The sequence below is a fragment of the Tiliqua scincoides genome, chromosome 10 (genome assembly GCF_035046505.1).
Source record: "Tiliqua scincoides isolate rTilSci1 chromosome 10, rTilSci1.hap2, whole genome shotgun sequence".
Taxonomy (NCBI): Eukaryota; Metazoa; Chordata; class Lepidosauria; order Squamata; family Scincidae; genus Tiliqua; species Tiliqua scincoides.
Window position 1 is genome coordinate 29,736,226 of NC_089830.1, and position 21,954 is coordinate 29,758,179.

General features: G+C 49.7%; 1 protein-coding gene across 2 annotated transcripts in view; it reads left to right on the top strand.

Annotated features, from left to right (window-relative positions):
* LOC136661466 (leucine-rich repeat and fibronectin type III domain-containing protein 1-like protein) overlaps window positions 1-13,451 on the top strand; it is a 44,130-nt gene extending 30,679 nt beyond the window's left edge. For both annotated transcript variants that reach the window (XM_066638746.1, XM_066638745.1), the window contains exons 4-5: window positions 7,330-8,727; window positions 12,764-13,451. In XM_066638746.1, the coding sequence (XP_066494843.1) occupies window positions 7,349-8,727; window positions 12,764-13,292 (1,908 nt within the window). In that variant the 5' untranslated portion in view covers window positions 7,330-7,348 and the 3' untranslated portion in view covers window positions 13,293-13,451. The remainder of the gene's footprint in view (window positions 1-7,329; window positions 8,728-12,763) is intronic.
* Window positions 13,452-21,954: the final 8,503 nt, after the last annotated feature.

The following is a 21,954-nucleotide window of genomic DNA, read 5'->3' on the forward strand; positions in this document are numbered from 1 at the left end:
TCTGAGTGGCCCGCTTGGAGGCAGGCTGTGCAGCATGGCCTTTCCCAGTTTGAAGAGACACTTTGCCAACAGTCTGAGGCTAAGAGGCAAAGAAGGAAGGCCCATAGCCAGGGAGACAGACCAGGGACAGACTGCACTTGCTCCCGGTGTGGAAGGGATTGTCACTCCCGGATTGGCCTTTTCAGTCACACTAGACGCTGTGCCAGAACCACCTTTCAGAGCGCGATACCATAGTCTTTCGAGACTGAAGGTTGCCAATACAAGGTTGGTCTGTGGAACTCCTTGCCACAGGATGTGGTGATGGCGTCTGGCCTGGACGCCTTTAAAAGGGGATTGTACAAGTTTCTGGAGGAAAAATCCATTATGGGGTACAAGCCATGAGGTGTATGCGCAACCTCCTGATTTTAGAAATGGGCTATGTCAGAATGTCAGATGCACGGGAGGGCACCAGGATGAGGTCTCTTGTTATCTGGTGTGCTCCCTGGGGCATTTGGTGGGCCGCTGTGAGATACAGGAAGCTGGACTAGATGGGCCCATGGCCTGAACCAGTGGGGCTGTTCTTATGTTCTTAACTACAATTCCCAGGAGGCCTTGCAGGTCTCTTGTTGTCTGGTGTGCTCCCTGGGGCATTTGGTGGGCCGCTGTGAGATACAGGAAGCTGGACTAGGTGGGCCTGTGGCCTGATCCAGTGGGGCTGTTCTTATGTTCTTATGACTTTGTAGATTTTGCTGCTGTTTGATTTTATCTGACTTACTTTTCTTGGTTAGCATCACCTGACTTGTTTTCATGACTTTTGGAAGCTGCCTTGAACCCCTTCCTTGGAGAACATAAATGAAATCTTAAAAACTTAAGTACATTTATGTACTTAAAAACATAAATGAAATCCACCCTCTCCCTATGACCTCGGTGACTGCTGCACAGCCTGTGATGGGGGTTGTGGAACAAGACCGCTGCATTGAGGCAAAGATTGTGATCTCTGGTGTCTCAAGGACTGAAAGGTTGCCGAGTACTGTAATTTCAGGTTATTGGCAGTTGTAGCTGTCGGTTCTGCTTGGGACACTGTCGGTTTGCTGTGGTTATTGGCTGCATAATAGACATAATGGGGCTTGTGAGCTCTCTGAGGCGTTCAGTGGAGCTTTCTGGGTCATCGAGTGCTGGATAGCGCAGTTTTTGTTGCACGTGGCTAGTGGAGCTGATAACCGGGGTGTGGCAGGGCCTGAATAAGAGAGGTGGAGTCTGGCATCTGGTGGAGTATCAGTGGTGCCTGTGGTGGGCCTGGTGCTGTGTGGAGAGGCCAGCTTTCGTGAGAGGAAATTGCTGCCTGCCTGTGCTGTGAACGTGTGCCCTGCTGCCGATGTGCCCCGACTCCTCTGCTGGAGCTAGTGAAAGACGGTGGCTGGTTGGCCTGGGTTTGAGTCCACTTTCTCATCTCTCTGACAGGCTGACACCAGCTTGTCCACACACTCATCCACCCACCTGCGCCAGTGAGTGTCACACATTGCAGGAAACGTTCTTTGTAGCCCAGCACCATTTTCTGCACAGCGGCGATTTGGGACTGAGGCGTTGTGGGCCTCTAGCCCTCCAGATCCCCAGGATCCTGCTGCTACTGGGGCTGACGGGGGGGGGTGTTCACTTACTTCCTATAGTACCTGCCTTGGGAGTGGGGTGCAGGGAGCTCCATGGAGCCCTCCGCAGAGCTCCCTAATCCTCTGTATGTGGGGGGAAAAGTTGTCAGAAACCACATCCAGTTTTCAATTGTGAAACTAGAAGTGGTTTCTGATTTTTTTTTTTTTTAAGATTTACAGAGGCTTGGGGAGCCCTGCACCCCCAAGAGGCCGGCGCTACAGGAGGTAAATGAACCCCCCCCATAGTCCTGGCAGTGGCACAATCCTGGGGATCATGTTGCATGGAGTTCCAAATGCTTCCTGGAGGCTTGGGCATACGTGAGAGCTTGCAAGTATTTCAGGGCCTCGCAGGGCAGGCTGACTTTGCAGCCTGAAGAGAAAGGGGTTGCTCCTCCTTCCTTCACACAAGGCAAGGTTAGCCTGAGCTGGGTTCACCTGAAGGGTGCACCTGAAGGGTGCACCTTGGAGCATGGTGCACCCTCCTTGAACGCATCCACATCTGCCTGACTTGCCTTCTCAGCTGGCACAGCATCTGCACCAGATGTTTCAGTTTGGGGGGGAAATCTTGCAGCGAGTGCCCTGGCTGAACTGCTGCTTCGCCACCCAGAGTCAGCCTGGAACAGCCTGCTGCCCCTGGGGCACCTTCTCGTGATTGCTGGCTCTTGCCTGGATGAGAGGGGAAGCAGAGCCTCTGTTGTGTCTCTCCCAGCCTGCTTGCTCAGGGCTCACAGAGATAACCAGATGCTGTGGGAAATAAGCTGTGAAAGGGCATTGGTCTGAAAAGCCATGAATCCCAAGCCAAGTGCCTGCTAATCTGCTGTGCCTCCTGGTACTGGAGATAATCTTGTAGCAGAGCCCGTTACCAAGACCTGCCTCCTCTCAGCAGCTCCGCCTAGTCGTCCTTGTGATGTTCCAGAAACTCCCTGGCCTCAGCTGAGTTGGGGGGGGGGCAGTAGCTCAAAGAGGTACCCCAGGATTCTGGTTCCAACGAGGGCCAAGCCAACCTGCACCAGTCCTTGCTGGGCTGGGCAAGATTGCAGGCACTGCCAGTTGGATCCACTCGGGTCACGTGCCTGTCAAAGAAAATGTGGGGCGTGTGGAGGCACCACTTGCTGGCTGGTTGTGGTCAGGCATTAGTTCCTCTCTTCATAGGGTTTCTCTGGCCTTGTGCAGTGCTGGGGGGCTCTTTTTTTTTGACCCAGAAGCATTCGAAAAGCTCAGGTGGTTTTGTTGAAAAAATGAGCCCATCCCATGTGAAGAGTGGCAGTTGGAATCTGATGTTTCAAAGGGCTCGTTAAAGTTGCCTCAGAGGTCCCCAATTGTACGTTCCAAGTGGGTCCTTTCCTGGCACCAGCGCAGCTGCCAATACTTCGAGGGGCTGCATAGATCCTCCCTGGGAAGACTTGACCCTGCCTTTTCAACTGGAGCAAGGATGTGACTGATCAAAAGTGACTTGGGGTGCCTTTGTCTGGACCTGTTCTGTACCAGTGCCTTTCTTGTCCCCTTTTCCTGAACGAATTTGGGCAGCTGGTGGGGTGGGAGGTTTTAATCGGTATCAGACCACTGAGATTCCAGTTTCAGAATGTGGATAGGGAAACCTACCCCAGGAGCAGTGGCAGTTTTACCCTCTTGGCTAAGTTACGAGCACACCAGGGTCCTCACTGCAGTCATCTTGGACTCAGAGCTGAGTGTCCGAGGTGTGAAGCAAGCAGCAACTCTCAGCAGCCTTTTTGTTGCTGACAGGATTCACGAAGTTGAGGGCTGGCCTGCCAGGCCCAGTCAGCCTCTCTGATAAGTGGGGCACTAGTAGGGGCAGCTGGTTTTTCAAGAGGCACAGGGAAAGTGGGAAGTACCATGGAAAGTGGTACTGTGGTAGGTATGCAGAGCTTCTGGGCTTCCACAGGGCCCATGGAAGGTAGGGCTGGACAGTTGTAGCAGTGGCCAGCTTGGCGCACTGTGGCAGAGAGAGCCAGTGGTTGCAGGGCTGCTTGTTGTGCACCAGGGAACCACACGGACTCCTGCCTGGGGCGTGGTGATGAGCGTGGCCCATCAGTACAGGAAGGGCCCCCGTGGTGGCTGCGGAGAGCGAAGTGGATGAGGTCAAGCCATAGCCCCTTCCCTGACTTCCGACATAGGAGGAAAGAGGAGAGCCTCTGAATGACCGGAGTGCCTGCAGATGTCTGTGGAAGGGAAAGAACCCTTGGGCAGAAGCTGAGAGGGGGCAGCCAGTTGAAAAGGACTTGGTTGCTTAACTCAAAGTGAAATGTGAGCAGTTTATATCTAGTTAAAAAGATATGGATGTTTGCTTGAAAAGGAGGCTTTGAGAGAGCAATTAGAAAAGCAAGAGCACTTTGCAGTGATGATTACTGGAACCTCCATGGGTGGAGCTGCTACCTCAGAGTAACAGTTGTCATTTGCATCAAGCCTCTTGGGGGACTTCCTGCAGCTGTCTGGTGGATGCTGTGAAATTAGGAAGATGCTGGACTAGGTAGCCCCCCTTGATCTAGCAGGGCTCTGCTTCTGTGCTCTTGTTGACACTGTGTGTGATGAGAGAGGCTTTTCTGGCTGGGAGTTTTGTGGGCCCTCCTCCTGTGGGTGTTAGCTTTGCCCTGAACCAGTTCTTCTTCTTCTTTGGTTCTGAGACAGTCACATTTGTAGGACAAAGGCTACCATCCTGGCTGATGCCACTCCAGACAAGCTAGCAAACAAGATTAACTGACCTCCTTAATATTCCCCTTCCTCTGACTGTGTCTTCTCCGGCAGTCCCTGCTATGTTTGCCAGCAGCACAAGACAGGGATGCCCAGCGGCTGAGGAAGCGCGTCACAATCTGGAGCCCTGAGCAGAGGGAGCGGTGAGGGGCACACCCGCCCCCCATTTGAGGCCGGCCTCGTCTCTGACCATTTAGCCAGCAGCTCCCTCTGGGACATGGGGTCTCCCTCCCAAAACGTGTGTGACACTGGAGCTCCCAGCTCATTGCCTGGTGAGCCCTGGTGCTGCTGGAGCGTGGCCGTCCAGCATGTGCCCAAAGGTCCAGGAAGAGGCCGTGAGCTTGACGGGCAAGAGAAATGGCCAAAGTTTACTGCAGCCCCATTTTGGAAGATGCATTTCTCCAGCTTTTAATGCTGGCAAGTATTCCCAGTGGATTTGGACTGATGTCCAGCTTTGCCTTCGGCAGGAGTGAGCTTGAGAGGAGGAATCCTCACAGCCACTAGGCGGAAATGGAGTGGAGGGTGGGGACTGAAATGGCAGGGCTCGTGGTGGGGGGTGCAGGGGGGTGGGAAAAGGGCCATTCAGCAGTAGACTGATGGGCCGGGTGCTCAGGGGTAGGGCTGGTCACCTTGGAACAGGGCTGAGTGTTGGTGCCTGACCCTGCTGCTTGGCTGAGTGGGCTGTGTGCCCCCCACAAAGAGCGTCAGTAGGCCGGTCTCCTGAGATCAAGGTCTAGCGCCTGAGCCCAAGGACTGGCTCTTTCCGAGAAAGGGCTGTGGTTAGTTACTCATCCCCCAGCCTGATTTTGTCCAGTGTCTCACCCTCCTGTCACTGGAGCTTATTAAAACAGGTGGCTGCAGCCTGGCTTCGTGGCCCAGTGCACATCTGTCTCCTCTTTGGTGGACTGGCCTTGGCTGCTTGGATGTGTTCACCTCCCTGCTGTTACTGGAGCTCAGTGCATCCACTTGAGTGTTCAGGCAGCGTTGTGGAGTGCAGGACGTGGACACCTTCCCTTCTGCTACAGCTCTTTATGGACGGAGTTCTGGAACTAACTAAGCCATACTGGTCTGCCCCTTCCAGCTCTCTCCTCTGGCAAAGGGGACCGACCACCTTTCGGTGCATGTTCTGCTGCCTCTTCCCCACCCAGAAGAAGTTTGAGCTCCCTTTCCGTTGGGGAGCCATTGGTGGCAACAGAAACATTGGTGCTTCCCCAATCCCACACCCAGAAGCAGTTATCCAGCTCAGTGGCAGGTGTGGAGATCTTGCCCTGCTCCTCAAGGCCAGACTTGGAGCAGTGACGTGGAAGTAAGCCAAGCAGGTGCATGGGGACCTGCTTATGAATAAGCCTGTGCTGACGGAGCTGTGAATGCAGGGGTGTGCTCGTCTCCCTCCCAGTTTACAGAGGTGGAGGGATTGGGATTCAGAGCACAACCCTGAGAGGCTCTGGGTCGAGACAAGAGGAGTGCAAGCACAGCAGTGGCACCTTCGCCACAAAGAGGGGAGCCAAGAAGGGAGAGCCAGAAAGTGACTCCCCCCAACTCCACCCAGATGGAGGAGCAAAGACCACGTGGGACCTCTGGGTGATGTTATGAAGCTGCACAGCGCAATTGTGGGGAGGTTCACCTCAAAACCGGTTGGTGTACACAAGGAGTGGTCCCTCCCAGCCTTTGTTGAACCTTTGCATTTTCTCCTCTTCCAGCTCATAGCGATAGGATGGCTGCATTTAATGGGGGAAAATAATGCTCTTAATCACCATTTAAATTCTGACTCCTGCTGGATGTAGAGCAGCCAGGCCTTCGAAATGGGACAAGGGCTTGATTAACTATCTAGATTGAAGTCAGACTGCAGGGGGTGATGCAGCATAAGAACATAAGAACAGCCCCACTGGATCAGGCCATAGGCCCATCTAGTCCAGCTTCCTGTATCTCACAGCGGCCCACCAAATGCCCAGGGAGCACACCAGATAACAAGAGACCTGCAAGGCCTCCTGGGAATTGTAGTTAAGGACATAAGAACAGCCCCACTGGATCAGGCCATAGGCCCATCTAGTCCAGCTTCCTGTATCTCACAGCGGCCCACCAAATGCCCCAGGGAGCACACCAGATAACAAGAGACCTCATCCTGGTGCCCTCCCTTACACCTGGCATTCTGACATAACCCATTTCTAAAATCAGGAGGTTGCGCATACACATCATGGCTTGTACCCCATAATGGATTTTTCTTCCAGAAACTTGTCCAATCCCCTTTTAAAGGCGTCTAGGCTAGTCACCAGCACCACATCCTGTGGCAAGGAGTTCCACAGACCGACCACACGCTGAGTAAAGAAATATTTTCTTTTGTCTGTCCTAACCCGCCCAACACTCAATTTGAGTGGATGTCCCCTGGTTCTGGTGTTATGTGAGAGTGTAAAGAGCATCTCCCTATCCACTCTGTCCATCCCCTGCATAATTTTGTATGTCTCAATCATGTCCCCCCTCAAGCGTCTCTTTTCTAGGCTGAAGAGGCCCAAACGCCGTAGCCTTTCCTCATAAGGAAGGTGCCCCAGCCCAGAAATCATCTTAGTCGCTCTCTTTTGCACCTTTTCCATTTCCACTATGTCTTTTTTGAGATGCGGCGACCAGAACTGGACACAATACTCCTGGTATGCGTCCTGGTCCTCCTCTGACGGAGTCTGCAAGGGGGCAGGAAGAGCTGGGGGGCAGAGGGAAGGGACTTGGCTGCTTCCCAGCCTGGCTTCTGTTTGTACCAGTGCCACCTGCTGGTAAAATTGCATGTCTGCTCCACAAAATCAATGCTCTGTGCCTGGTTTTCTTGCCACCCAGTGAAAACAGCTCAACCTTGCCAGCATGCGCACTTGGTTTCCTCATCCTCATCCTTGTTATTATTTATTTATTTATTTCTGGAAGCATACTGAACTCTGTCAGAGGGCGTACTGTGGATCAGGGCCCTGCAAATTGTGCCCCTTCCTCCTTAGTCTCCTTTTTCCTTTTCCAGGTGCCCCACCGACCTGACCATGGAAAGGCTGGTCCTGTCCCTCTTGGTCATGGGCACAGCTGCAAAGGCTCTGATGACGTGCCCCACACGCTGCCTGTGCCAAAGCCTTGCGCCATCTTTCACCATCCTCTGCACCAAGACTGGCCTTCTCTTTGTCCCCCCCAGCATTGACCGGCGCACAGCAGAGCTACGACTGATGGACAACTTCATCACCACCCTCCGGCGGAAGGATTTTGCCAACATGACCAGCCTGATTCACTTGACACTCTCCCGGAATACAATCAGTCAGATTATGCCTTATGCATTTTTTGACCTTAAAGGCCTCCACGCTTTACACCTGGATAGTAACAGACTCACCTACATCAACGAGGATCACTTCAAAGGGTTGATCAACCTTCGCCACTTAATTCTCAGCAACAACCAGTTAAACTATATTTCGCCTGGATCTTTGGACGACTTCATTGACGTTGTTGAGGATCTGGACCTGTCCTATAACAATCTGGTCGATGTTCCTTGGGAGACGATTGGGAGGCTGTCCAATGCCAACACCATCAGCCTGGATCACAACCTCATCGAGTTTGTTCCAGAAGGCATTTTCTCAAATCTTCACAAACTGGCTCGGCTGGACATGACCTCTAACAAACTGAAAAAGATCCCTCCTGACCCTCTCTTCTCCCGCATTCCTGTCTATGCCAGGCCAAAAGGGTCCCCCTTATCCTCCCTGGTGCTGAGCTTTGGGGGGAATCCCCTGCACTGTAACTGTGAGCTGGTGTGGCTGAGGCGTCTCACCAGAGAAGACGACCTGGAGACGTGTGCCTCACCACTGGAGCTGATGGGCAAGTACTTCTGGTCCATTCGGGAGGAGGAGTTTGTCTGCGAGCCACCAATGATCACACACAGGACGCCCAAGCAGGTGGTCATGGAAGGCCAGAGCGTCTCTCTGAAGTGCAAAGCAGTGGGCGACCCAGAGCCTTATGTCCGCTGGATCTCGCCCAGGGGAAAGCTGGTCTCCAACACCTCCCGAACTGTCTCCTACGAGAATGGCACTCTGGATATCTTGGTGACCTCTGCGGACGAAAAAGGCACGTTCACCTGCATAGCCTCCAATGCAGCAGGAGAGTCCACTGCACCCATTGAGCTCGTGGTGAACCCCTACCCTCACCTGGCCAATAGCACGAGCTGCGACAAGGAGGCTGAGCCGGGCCCCTCAGACATCCTCACCGTGGCAAAATCTGGCTTCCCTAACGAAACCAAATCCCGCCCAGAGAGGAGGGTGGCGGTGGCAGAGCTGACCTCGTCCTCAGCTCTGATCCGTTGGCCTCCCCAGCACTTCGTTCCAGGGATCCGGATGCTGCAGATCCAGTACAACAGCTCTGCAGATGACATCCTGGTGTACAGGTAAGACACCCTCAGCGCTTTCGCCTCAGGTTTGGGTCTGTGGCAATGATGTTCTGTGTGGCCTTTCCTTTTAAAGCTCAAGGGTCTGTACCTGTGCCTGACCCAGGTTAAGTAGCAGCAGCTGAGAGTCCTTGGTGGTGCTGAGGACCCCCAGGAGGGAATGTGCTCACCGGCTTTGGGGTCATCGGCTGGGGGGGGGGGGAACTTATTCACATGTGCAAGCAGGAAAAAATGGATTAGAATTTCCTTTTTAAAAAATTCTGTTTAAAAGTGGAATATTTAATTGACTAATTGGCCACTTTGTTTACAAAAATAGGAAGACTTGCTTCAGTGGTTGGTGATTTTCATGGCTCCTGCATGAGAAGTTTTATCATTCAGAGAGAAGGTGTGTCAAGTGCTGTGCATGAATGGAGAGGAAGGGCAAGAAAATGAGGGGTGCATTTTAAAAACTGCTTTCTACCAAGTCAGAACCTTGGCGCACCCAGGTCTGATGACAGTGACTGGCAGTTTGTGCCCCACTCCCCCTTAGGTTCCAGGCTGCAGGTTTTTTTTTTACCTTACCTGGAGACACTGTTGGGGATTGAACTTTCTGTATGGTTCTAACACTGTCCTAAGAAGAGCCCTGTGGGATCCAGCTTCCTGTATCCCCCAGCAGCCCACCAGTTGCCTCGGGGAGTACACACAAGACCATAAGATGCCTGCATCTCACTGCCACCACCCTGCATTTAGCATTCTATTTATGCTCACACCCTCCAGCAAGACACCAGATTGCAATTGGGTTGAACTTGTGCTACATAATTAAACACAGTGACCAATGTTTAATGCATGAAATCTACTGAATATACCTTCCCTCCCTCACCAGTCTGGGTAGGCAAAAAAAACTACCATCCACAGCCAAGTCTGATGACAGAAAAAAGTTCCTACCTAGCCTTCATAATGAGCGACCAGCTAATCTCAGACAGTACAGACCCATCATGGCTTGTGACTTGTGATGGGGTTTTCCTCCAGAAATCTGTCCAATCCCCTTTTAAAAGCATCTAGGCCAGATGCCATCACCACATCCTGTGACAAGGAGTTCCACAGACCAACCACATGCTGAGTAAAGAAATATTTTCTTTTGTCTGTCCTAACTCTCCAAACACTCAACTTTAGTGTATGTCCCCTGGTTCTGGTGTTGTGTGAGAGGGAAAAGAGCATCCCTCTATCCACTCTATTGATCCCCTGCATAATTTGTATGTCTCAGTCATGTCCTCCCTTCAGGCGTCTCTTTCCTGGACCGAAGAGCCTCAGGCTCTTTTCTCATAAGGAGCTGCCCAGCCCAGTAATCATTTTGGTTGCTCTCTTCTGCAACCATCCACAATATCCATCTCCACAATATCCTTTTTGAGATGTGACGACCAGAACTGGACGCAATAATCCAGGTGTGGCCTTACCTTCGATTTGTACAACAGCATTATAATATGAGCTGTCTTTTTATCAATACCTTTTCTAATGATCCCAAGAATGGAATTAGCGTTTACCACCACCGCGCATTGGGGTGACACTTCCTCGGAGCTGTTCACCAGCACCCCAAGACCTCTCCTGATCTGTCACATGTAAAGTTTTGATTCTTTGCCCCAACGTGCATTACTTTACATTTACTTACATTGAAACGCATCTACCATCTGCTTTTAGTGGTACTTAGGGGTGCCCTATTTTTCAAACTGTGTCCCTCTAACTTATGTGGTGGTGGATGAGAGCCACTCAGATGTTGATGTTGGCCAGTAATGTTTGCAACTGCAAGTGAGAGAAGCTGGAATGTCTAGCCAGGCACTTGCCTACCTTGGGACAGGCCTGGTGTCCTGCAGGGCTGTCAACATGTATCAACATGTAGGATGTGCAGTTGTCCGAATAAAGTGCATTTTAGCGCTAGTTCCTTGCTGTCAGAACAGCAGCTGGTTAACCCTTTAGAGACCAATCCTATCCAATTTTCCAGCACCAGTGTAGCCTCAATGCAGCCCCAGGATAAGGGAACAAATGTTCCCATACCTTAAGGTGGCCTCTGTGACTGTCCCCACCGCAGGATCCAGTGCATGCCCCAACAGTACGGCTGCACTGACTCTGGAAAATTGGATAGGATTGGGCCCTCGGTCTTCTATTGATTTTCTGTATTTATTACAGATATTTATATCCCACTCTGTTGGTCCAAAGACTTTCAGCGTGACCTACAGTTTACAAAGAAGCTTAAGAACTCAGAACAGAATGACACAAATAATTTACAAGCAGAAACAGCAGCAGGAAACTCAAAATAAGTAAACTCCAGCATGAAAGATCTACCACTGAAGAGCTTGCTAAATTAAAAAAGTTTTTGTTTGGCTCTAGAAAGGCAGGAAGGGCAAACCTGAGGGGAGCATTACTGGGGAGCATCCGATACTGGAGTGTCATAGCCAAGAAGGCCCTTCCTGACGCCTAGTCACCACCTACCTCCCTTCAGCAAGCAGGGAGAACAGGAAAAGGCCTCCAAGAGTGCCCTTAGTCTTCCAACAGGTTCATCTGTTCTAGGGGTGCCCAAACGTTTTGGCATTAGAGATGGAACTTAGAATGAATGAATGAATTTTACTGAGGCAGTGATGCACATAGGACAATCTGTGCTTTTACCAAATATACAGAGGCCATAGAAGGTGTGTGTGTGGGGGGGGATAAATCAAACTTCTGCCCACACACCTCTTGCCCAGGAATAAAACATATGGAGACATAAATTGATCAGAGGCAATGATGCACATGAGATATGGGTGTGGTTAAAAAAGCAAACAGAGTCCAAAGCCAGGCAGTGGCCACCATGGAGAGCTGACCCCCACTGCACTCACGGTGCCACTCAGCCCCTCTACTCGCAAGGAAGGAAGCGGTGGGCGGGAATCTGCAGCCGATAGCGTGCTGGTGGCAGCGTAGTATAGGGCTTTTTCCTGTTGCCCTTGAACCCACAAAGGCAACGTGATCTGCAACTGATGCCCTGGGTCTGCCAGCCATCCCTATAGTGGCTCCAACCCCTCCCAGCCAGCCAACCAAGGTGGAGCAGCCCTAGAGGCACTTACTGCCTCTCCACCCAAAGCTGGTCTGCCACCTTCCAGGGATCGCGTTGCGCCTTCATGTCTGCCGGGTGGCAGCTGTCCCATCTAGAAATAGGTCTCCCCGGTGAATTCACTGGTGCCGGCTGGAAACCATCACCCATCCAGGTCCTCTGCCATCTGTCAGTTTTCCGGGCAAGGCTAATTTTGGGGGATGCATTAAGCTGTGTCTCACCTTGAGATGCTAAAATCTGTTATCCTTGAACCCACAAAGGCAGCATGAGGTTCATTACCCAGCTGCCATGATCCAATTACACACTGGGGGGAAGGGGTAGCAGATCACAGCTTGTTTATTGCCCGTACCGAAGCAAGGCAGCAAGGAGGCCGTTGCCTCAGATCATGCACAAGTGTAGCTAGACGCAGCCAGCTTTTTATACTCATCAGATGACAAAGGTCCAGTAAAATTCCTCTCTGCTCAGTCCCTCCAGCCTTTACTCCACCCTTTGCCACACTGAGTGTGGACTGCATTTGCAAGATAACACAGACTGGCTCTGCCTGGTCTTCAAGGACCAAGGTCCTGGGTGAGGCATGGCACAGTTTTTTTGCTAACGATCATATTAAGACCAGAGGCAGAGTTAACTGTTTCAAATTTGTGAAGCAGAAGCAGTGAAGGAAAGCCCAGCCTTGCTTTGCGCAAAGCCTTTTATAGACCTTAAGCTATCATGAGACCTTCAGATGTGAAGCAGCAGAGAGAAAACTCAACCTGAGCCTGCATTGGGCAGTTGTGTCGGGCCAGTGTGGGCTCCAGCAAGTCTTTGGCAGGCCAGAGGCTTGTTGGAGACAGGGGTCCCCGAGGGACCGAATGGCCTGTGGGTCAGAGTTTCGGCACCCTTGATCTAGTAGGAGGTGGTGGCTCTTTGCTCTCCGGAGCCTGCCAAGGGCTCACAACTTGTGCATCTTCTGCTATGGTCTGACTCTGTCTACCTTTGCAGGATGATTCCAGCCGCCAGCAAGTCCTTCTTCCTGACCGATCTGGTTGCTGGCCGCGATTACGATCTCTGTGTCCTGGCGGTCTACGATGATGGTGTGACATCGCTGACGGCAACCATGGTGGTTGGGTGCGTGCAGTTCACCACGGAGGAGGAATACAGACAGTGCCGGTCCCTCCACACGCAGTTCCTGGGCGGGACGATGATCATCATCATTGGAGGCATCATCGTGGCTTCAGTCCTTGTTTTCATCTTCATTCTCCTGATGAAATACAAGGTTTACACCAACCATCCCAAACACACTCAAGCTAAAGTGAACAATGTCTGTTCTCAGACCAATGGCAGCCAGAGTGGCTCCGTGACTCATTCTAGCTCCAAGCTGAGCACATCAGCTGCTGAGGGGCCACATCAGGAATGCTCAGGGGCTCCCCCAAGAGTCCGAACTGTGGTCGATCTGGAGTGTGGAAGTGCCGTTCCTGCCGACCGAGCCGCTGCCCTGCGAGGCGAGGTGTTTCTGCAGTCGCCCCGCTAGAGCCCGGCAGGTGGCACAAGATGACCGGACTCTGCTTGTATTTTAAGGTTCACTACCCTTGTCTATTTTTAAGATCAGATGGTTTAAAAAACTATTTTTTTAATCTGTAAAAGTTCTTGCATTCTTAACTATTTTTGTTGCATTATATTAAATATAAAAGTGTGTGATTGACCATGTTTCTAGTCACTATTTCGTAGCATAACTCGGCTGTGTTGGACACATCATTTGGTCCAGCACAAAATTGCCACTGATGCCGTCCACTGAACCATTAGTGCCCAGCTGCACCCCCACCCTCTCCGGGTGAATTGAGTGCTGCCACTGCCAGGGCACCGAGGATTCAGGGCTCGGTCTGGTCCGGCGGTGCCGCTGGTGGTCCTGGCCTCTTGGCCAGGGCCAGACTGGGCCAGCTTCTTGCCCTGCCACCACTGATCCCGGGGAGGTGCAAGGCCCTGGAATGTCATGTGGTTGCCAGGTATGTGCAGGGTGAAGGCTCCCCGTTGCTTGTGCTATCTGAGTGTCGTCCTTCCCTTGCTCCAGCACCCTGGGCCACGACTTTGCAAGCATCTTGTTCCCTCTGCTCTGTACCTCAGTGAAGAAGGGACCTGCTCTTTGGCTAAGGAGAAGAACTTTCTCTGTAGGAGGTCAGAAACTCGACCGCTCCACTGGGCATTGGCTTGCTTTAGTTGTAATGCCTACCATCATGTGAATGTAAGATGGGGATGCGAAGCTTCTGCCATCATGGTGCCTCAGGGCCCAACAGCAGGAGCTGCAAAAGCGCAACCCCTCTTCTTTTTGTCCCCTCCCCTCCCTTCGCCACAAAGCTTCTTCTTGGCCAAATGACAAGACTCGAGTCATGCATTCAGTGCATGTGCCACCTCTAATACAAGACTCATGCATTTAACGCATGTGCCACTGAGACAGAAAGGAATTCTAGCTCAGGCCTTCCAGGTGTGTGGGGTTGCACCTTGACTGTTGCGTCCCAGAGGGTTGAGGAGGGAGTTGCTCCTCATCCAGCCAGAGAAGTTATAATATGGCACCAGCTGTGGTGCCTGCTTGAGCAGCCTGGGCAAACAGGGTTGTCCATCTGCAAGAAACCAACCTGCTGTGAGACTGTCTGAGGCCAAGCATATGCCACATTCCCACGTAATGGAATTCCTCTTCTGAGGAAGGCAGAGCATCTCATGGGGGAGGGTGGCTGCAGGCCCATCTCAGGGTTGGTTTGCAGAGGCCCCCAAGCTGGCACTGGCTCCCACAGAAGTGGGGCTAGCATGCCCTTGCTAATGGGAGGGGCTGCAGAACCAGACCTGCAGCCTGAGGTGCCTCAGAGGAGGGTTTGTTCGGCCTGCCACATGCACACACTCCACCTTGGGAAGAAGAGGTCACTGAAGAGGTCAAGAAGAGAAGCTTGCTAGGGGTTACTCCCACATGGCATCAGGCTTCCGCTATGGCAGGTGCTTCTCTGGCTGCTTCACCCACCCCACACAAGGTGGGGGGTGGGTTTCCAGGCTGAATCAGTGGCAGGTGCTGTTCTTTGCCCACTAAGTGTTGCTTCTTCTCCTGCCAGAGACTGTAGACTCTGGACTGTGCAGAGTCCAGACCTAGAGACTGTAGGTTACAGTCTAACCAAAATGTCTGATACACTGAGTTGCTCACTCATCCAGCCAGAGAAGTTATAATATGGCACCAGCTGTGGTACCTGCAAGTACCGTGCAAACAAAGATACAGCTATGCACATATTTACCAATTTTCAGTTGCAATTTGTGTCATTAATGGTTTAAAACAAAGACAGAAGATAAATAAGCAACACCAACCTCACCAGACCCAGGAAGGACACCAATCCCCTAAATTGGGAGAAGAATCTAGTAAGCTAGAAAAAGGAGCGGTTTCAGAAATAATTACAGGAGATCAATTTTTTACCCCAGTTAAGGGACAGCAGGAGAAAGGAGAAATCACAATGGAAGTGGGATCACCTGAGGAAGTTCCAGATTCAGTTAGAAAGGTCCCACCCAATAAAAGACAAAGAAGAAGCAAAGAGTGGGGAGATGAACCTCTCCCTGATGGTCAAGAATAATCTAATATGACATGGTTTAATGTTGGACAACAACAACAATCTGCGGGGTTCATTCCACAACTTGTCACATTAGATGAACAACAGGGAGGTAGGCCTAAAGTTATTCAGTCTTCAAGCTACTAGCAACTAGTATAAAGCTAGCCCAGGTCGCTGAATGTCAGGGGTTTTACCTCCACAGCATAACACGCAGAGTGGGACAGACAGCTCATTGCTCATCTCGGTAACCCCCTCCAGCAGCCCCTACATCATCTGCATGCCTTCCAGGTGAACACAAAAGAAGCAAGCCTCCGTGGGCAAAAGGGAAACCTGGTGGAAGACAGAGAACCAGTGGGGTACCGCAACCCCAGGCTATAAACTCTACAGGAGACAGGGCTGAGGCATCTCCCTTTTGCAGAAAGCATTTGGTGCTCTTTATAAAAAAGGTGCCTGAGGTTTAGCATGATTGAGATACACAAAGTTATGCAGCGGACAGAGAGAGAGAGATGCTTTCCCCCCCTTTCACATAACACCAGAACCAGGGGGCATCTGCTAAAATTTAGAGTTAGGACAGACAAAAGAAATATTTCTTTACTAAGCATGTAGTTGGTCTATGGAACTCCTTGCCACATGTGGTGATGACATCTGGTCTAGATGCCTTTAAAAGAGGATTGGACAAATTTCTGGAGGAAAAGTCCAGCATGGATTACAAGCCATGGCAGAGCATCTGCCTAACCCTAAAAGTTCCACTCTCTCTCAGCAGCAGTCTCTGTCCTCCATCTTGCCTTCCCTGTAACCATACAATCTGGCTCAATTTTTGGAGCCCCACACCTCCCTGTACAACCTCCTGGGGTCCCTGAGATCCATGAAGCCCCTCTTGGGCTACAAGCCCCTGTGACCCAGAAACCTGGGACAAGCCTGAACATCCAGACCCCCTCTTTTCCACTTGTCTCCTTTCCACAACACAAATTACCTACCTTTCCCTCTGCACACCCCTCTCCCTCCTCTCCTCAGAACATTCAACAGACTACAGATCTTTCCAACACTCTTGAACACCCTTCTCCATGCACAGAAGGAGATAAAACTTCCTCATTCTCCAGCCACCTCCTGAAAAGTTTTTGACTGAGACTGCTGCTGATTCAGCAGTTTCTCCTGCTGCTTCTTCCCATCCATAATGGCTACCAAGGCAGAAGACTGCTGCTGCAGTTCTTCCTCACACTGTTCCATCACTACCTTTCCACCTCCACACCCCAAAACCCCTTCCCCAGAACTCCCAGAGGTTCCCCTCCCCAGAGAGAGGGGACCCCCCAGTTGCACTCCTAAAACCCCTTGAAAACACTTAGCTTTCAGAGCACTGACTCAGAGGCTTCCAAAACTGCTACCACACCCTGAGCCAGAAGGTTGAGGGTTAGGGTTAGGGTTAGGGTTAGGGTTAGGAAAATAATGTTTTTAGGAAAATAATGTTTTTATTTGGAGTAACCACCATCCTACAATGCCAAGAACAACTGTTACAAAACAAAGATACAAGCAACAATACATGAATCAAGAAATCATATACCATTTACCAATGAACAGGGACTCAGCCAAAAAATACAGAACTACAGAAAGTACAGAAATTGTTACATAACTATGTACAGAACTATAACTACATTACTGTAGTAATAAGCAAAACCACATACAGAATCACTAGCCACTGCACATCTTGAACTCCTTAAATTGCATACCATTCATATCACTATAGACACACAAGAAACCCACTTTCAAAGAACATAACAGTTTCATGTCATAGCACAAACTCTACAGAATGAACAAGAGCCAAAGAAAACCAGAACACCCATCAAGAGGGAATCCGCCTTAGGGTTAGGGTTAGGGTTAGGAAAATATAATTTTTTTTTTTAGGAAAATATAATTTTTTATTTGGTTAAAACCACCATTCTACAAAAAACAAGTACAAGGAGGGGAGATGCCCACTACATAAATCGCGAGCAGAGCTCCCCGGTACAACAGAAATAAAAAGACAAATTTAAAAGGTTACATTCCCCCCAAAACAGAGCCCTCCCCCCCCAACAAAGTCCCCCTTGCACAAACAGAAAGGAAGAAACAGAAATGCAAATGCAAAAACACAAAGGTCCATCCGGGCTCAAATACAAAGCTAAATGACATCGGAAAACAAAGTACAAAATACGAAGAGTTACATATATACACAGCTATGTACAGTGAAACAGTGCAAGGAGACCCATTTATGTGATGGGCAGGGTTAGGGTTAGGGTTAGGGTTAGGGTTAGGTATAAATGATTTTTTTTTTTTTAGGTATAAATGATTTTTATTGGACTAGCCACCGTCCTACAGCACATAAAAACAGTTGTCAAGGAACACAAGCACAGCAAACAGAGAGGACAAAATACAAAGCAATGGCATACAAATCATAAAAACACAGAAGCAAAGAAACAAACCCCCCTCGGAGAAGTACAGCCCCCTGTACATAACCCAGGACAGACCTGGGAACCAAAAGCAGTACATAATCAATATAAAGCGAATACTTAATGATTACAAAACAGGTATACAAAGAGTTACAGCAACAGATACATAATCAGAAATGCACAACTATTTACAACTATGTACAACTATTTACAACAGAGCATATGGAAAGAGAAACACAGGAGGGAGATGTACAAGCAAACCCCCGTACCCACAGACCGCCCTTACTGCAGGGGCACCTCCACCTCCTTGTCCCCGACACCGTCAGGGGGTTCAGGATTCCGAGGAACCTGATCTGCGGACCCATCCCCTGCAGCCCCCATCTTCTCTACCCCCTCCGATGCCAGAGGTGTAGCCCTACGGAGTGGGACACCCTCGCCACCGAGGGGCAGTGATGGCAGAGGGTCGCCCGCCTGCAGCATGGCCGTCCCATCCCCCTCCTCTGCCACCCTCTCCAGGGACGGGGCCATCCACAACTGGAGCGGCTCGTGAGCCTCCATCTCCGGCGGCCTGACGTCCTCCTCCCCCGCCTTAGGGTTAGGGTTAGGGTTAGGGTTAGGAAAATATAATTTTTTTTTTTTTAGGAAAATATAATTTTTATTGGGTTAAAACCACCGTTCTACATTTCACAAATACAGAGAGGGGAGATGCCCACTACAGAAACTGTGAGCAGAGCTCCCCGGTACAAAGCAAATACAGAAACAGAGTTAAAAGGTTACATTCCCCAAAACAGCATCCTCCCCACCCCAACAAAGTCCCTCCTGGTGCAAGCAAAGGGGAAAAAACAGAAATACATATACACAAAGGTCCATCTTGGCTCAGATACATTGCTAAAGGAACATTGGAAAAACTATGTACAAAAACAGTGGCAGATATACAACTATTTACAGCTATTTACAGTGCAAAAGGCCCCTCTATGTGATGGGCGGGTGCACCCCCTGCAGCCAGGCCCACCGCCTTAGGGTTAGGGTTAGGGTTAGGGTTAAGGGTTAGGGTTAAGGGTTAGGGTTTAGGGTTAGGGCTAGGGCTAGGGCTAGGAATAAATGATTTTTTTTTAGGAATAAATGGGTTAGGGTTAGGGTTAGGGTTAGGGTTAGGGTTAGGGTTAGGAAATGAGATTTTTTTTTTTAGGAAATGAGATTTTTATTGGCAAAGAAAACCGTCCTACAAGAGCGCCTTAGGGTTAGGGTTAGGGTTAGGGTTAGGAAAATATAATTTTTTTTTTTTTTTTAGGAAAATATAATTTTTATTGGGTTAAAACCACCGTTCTACATTTCACAAATACAGAGAGGGGAGATGCCCACTACATAAACTGTGAGCAGAGCTCCCCGGTACAAAGCAAATACAGAAACAGAGTTAAAAAGTTACATTCCCCAAAACAGCACCCTCCACACCCCAACAAAGTCCCTCCTGGTGCAAGCCAAGGGGAAAAAACAGAAATACATATACACAAAGGTCCATCTTGGCTGAGATACATTTCTAAAGTAACATTGGAAAAACTATGTACAAAAAACAGTGGCAGATATACAAACATTTACAGATATTTACAGTGCAAAAAGGCCCCTCTATGTGATGGGCGGGTGCACCCCCTGCAGCCAGCCCCACCACCGCCGCCACTTGTCCCGAGGCAGGACGCCCCTCTCATAGCCGGCCTGGTTGCGGAGGCGGGACAGCACGAAGTCTGTCCACGCCCGGGCCTCGGTGGGCTTCCCGCCTTAGGGTTAGGGTTAGGGTTAGGGTTAGGAATATATATATATATATATTTTTTTAGGAATATATATTTTTATTTGTAAAAAAACCATTCTACATTCCAGATTACTTAGGCACATACTTAGTTACAGAATACACACAGTTACTAATTTCTTTTTACACAGATTACTCAGGCACATACTTAGTTACAGAATACACACAGTTACTAATTTCTTTTTACAGACGCTATTTACAGGAAACATATACATTCATTACCTTATCATTCTATTCTTTACTTTCCTCTCCCTCCCCTCGACCCTATACTCCAGACTTGACAAAAGTAAACTTAAACTTTTCCTCTTTCCATACTAATTCCTCATCGGTAGAAAATTCTGGACTCCCTTCACTGGTTGAGTAATCTATACCATCAAAATCACTCTTACCCTCATCCATTGCACTGAGATATCCCTGAACTTCATTCTCACAAAGCTGCTTCCCATAAAACAGACTCTTTTTTGCTACCAGAATCTGTTTCCTAATTTTGTTCACATATTCAAGCATATTCCGCTCCTCCTCCTCAGCATCATCCAACTGGTCTCCAGCCCTCTCATAATCAGATCCCGATAGAACCCCCGATGCGTACACCTTGTTCCCCTTATCTAATAAGTACCCAATCTGCCGAATTCTGGCTTTCCCGAACTCTTTTTCCTCACGTAGAGAAGCCATCAGGCGCTCCTGGCGATCCTGAAAACCCTCTGAAACAGAGGAAATCGTCTGAATCTTTTCCCTTTCCTTTCGCTCCGCTACTGCTTTTCTATAAGTTAAGTTACTTTCCAAAATTTCCTCTGTCCACCTGCCCCACCATTCCCTCGCCCTTTTCTTCTTTACCTTTGCCCTTTTTATTCTCTCCTCCTTTGGACTGGACTCAGCTATTTTTCTAATACTGTCAGCCGAACCAGTGTTATGGGAGGTTCCTTTCTCCTCCACTACACTTTGCATCTCTGATCGTGTTTCTGTTTGCATTTCTGTTTGTATTTCTGCTTGTGTTTCTGCTTGCACTTCTGTTCTTGTTTCTGCTTGTGTTTCTGCTTGCACTTCTGTTCTTGTTTCTGCCTGCGCCTCTTTTCGTGTCTCTATTTGCATTTCTATTTGCGTCTCTGCACGTGTTTCTACTTGTACTTCTGCTCGTGTTCCTGCTTGCGCTTCTGCTCGTGTTTGTGTTTCTGTTTGCATTCCCATTTCTCTCTCTCCCTCCTTTTCCTTCCCTTCTCCCCTTCCTAAATCCCTTCTGTTCCCCTCCTCACTGCTCTTCTGCTCCTTCTTATCCTCTTCTTTTTGCTCCTGAGCCTCTAGCTGCCTTCCCAATATATATAACTCAATTGTACAGTCTTTCTCTTTTTCCTTCAATTCTACAATGTGCGCCTCCCCCTCTGCAGACGGGTTGATCCTCTGCTGTTCCTCATACCATTCTCTTTCCCCCTGCAGTGAAGCTGCCAATACTTTCTTTTCCCTTTGCTTTAAAAGCAGTTCAGACTTCGATTTCTCAGTTAAATTCCTCCCCTTGACCTTTACACCCCTTTCTCTCCCTATTTCCATCTCCATCCTAGCTTCTGATCCTATTAAAAACTGCTGATCTCTGTGCGTGAATGAAAGATCTGGCTGTGATTCATTTCCCTTAGATATGTCTCGGGATATCTCCTCCTGCTTTCTTTTCCTCTTCTTCAGCTCTCCTACTTTATGCTGACTCTCTCCCCCTTCCACCACTTCCATCTCCACTGCCTCCTGCTCCCCAGCTTCTTCCCTCTGATCCTCTTGCAAAACTGCAAACCTATTGCCTGTAGAACAGCCATCTCTCGTCCCCTCCTCCCTTGCTGCTGAGGTACCATCTGCCGCTATCGCCCTCCTTTTCCTCCTCACCTCTTCCCATTCCTCTCCGTCACCCTTTGACCAGGATGTTCCTGTCTCTTTCTCTTTTTTCCCTTCCCCCTCCTTCTTGCCTGCCCCCCTGGCTCGCTCCACCCCCTCTCGGTCCCTGCGATAAAACTCCGGATAAAGGATATTCAACTCCGATTCAGGGCAGAATCGGTATACATGGCCTTTCCCTGCACACAAACCACAGGAAATGCTTTCCGTGCAGTCCGCCGCGTTATGACCCCCAATACTGCATCTTGAACAGAACGCCAGGGAACAATTCCTGCGCAAATGATCGAAAGCGCCGCATCTGAAACATGCGGGGGGCTGGCCTTAGGGTTAGGGTTAGGGTTAGGGTTAGGGTTAGGGTTAGGGTTAGGGTTAGGGTTAGGGTTAGGGTTAGGGTTAGGAATATAGATTTTTTTTTTTTTAGGAATATAGATTTTTTTATTTATTTATAAATTCCATACTACTTTAAATTTCTTTTTACAATCCCGATCGCAAAAAGCCGTTACAATTCTTGTTTTACTCACAATG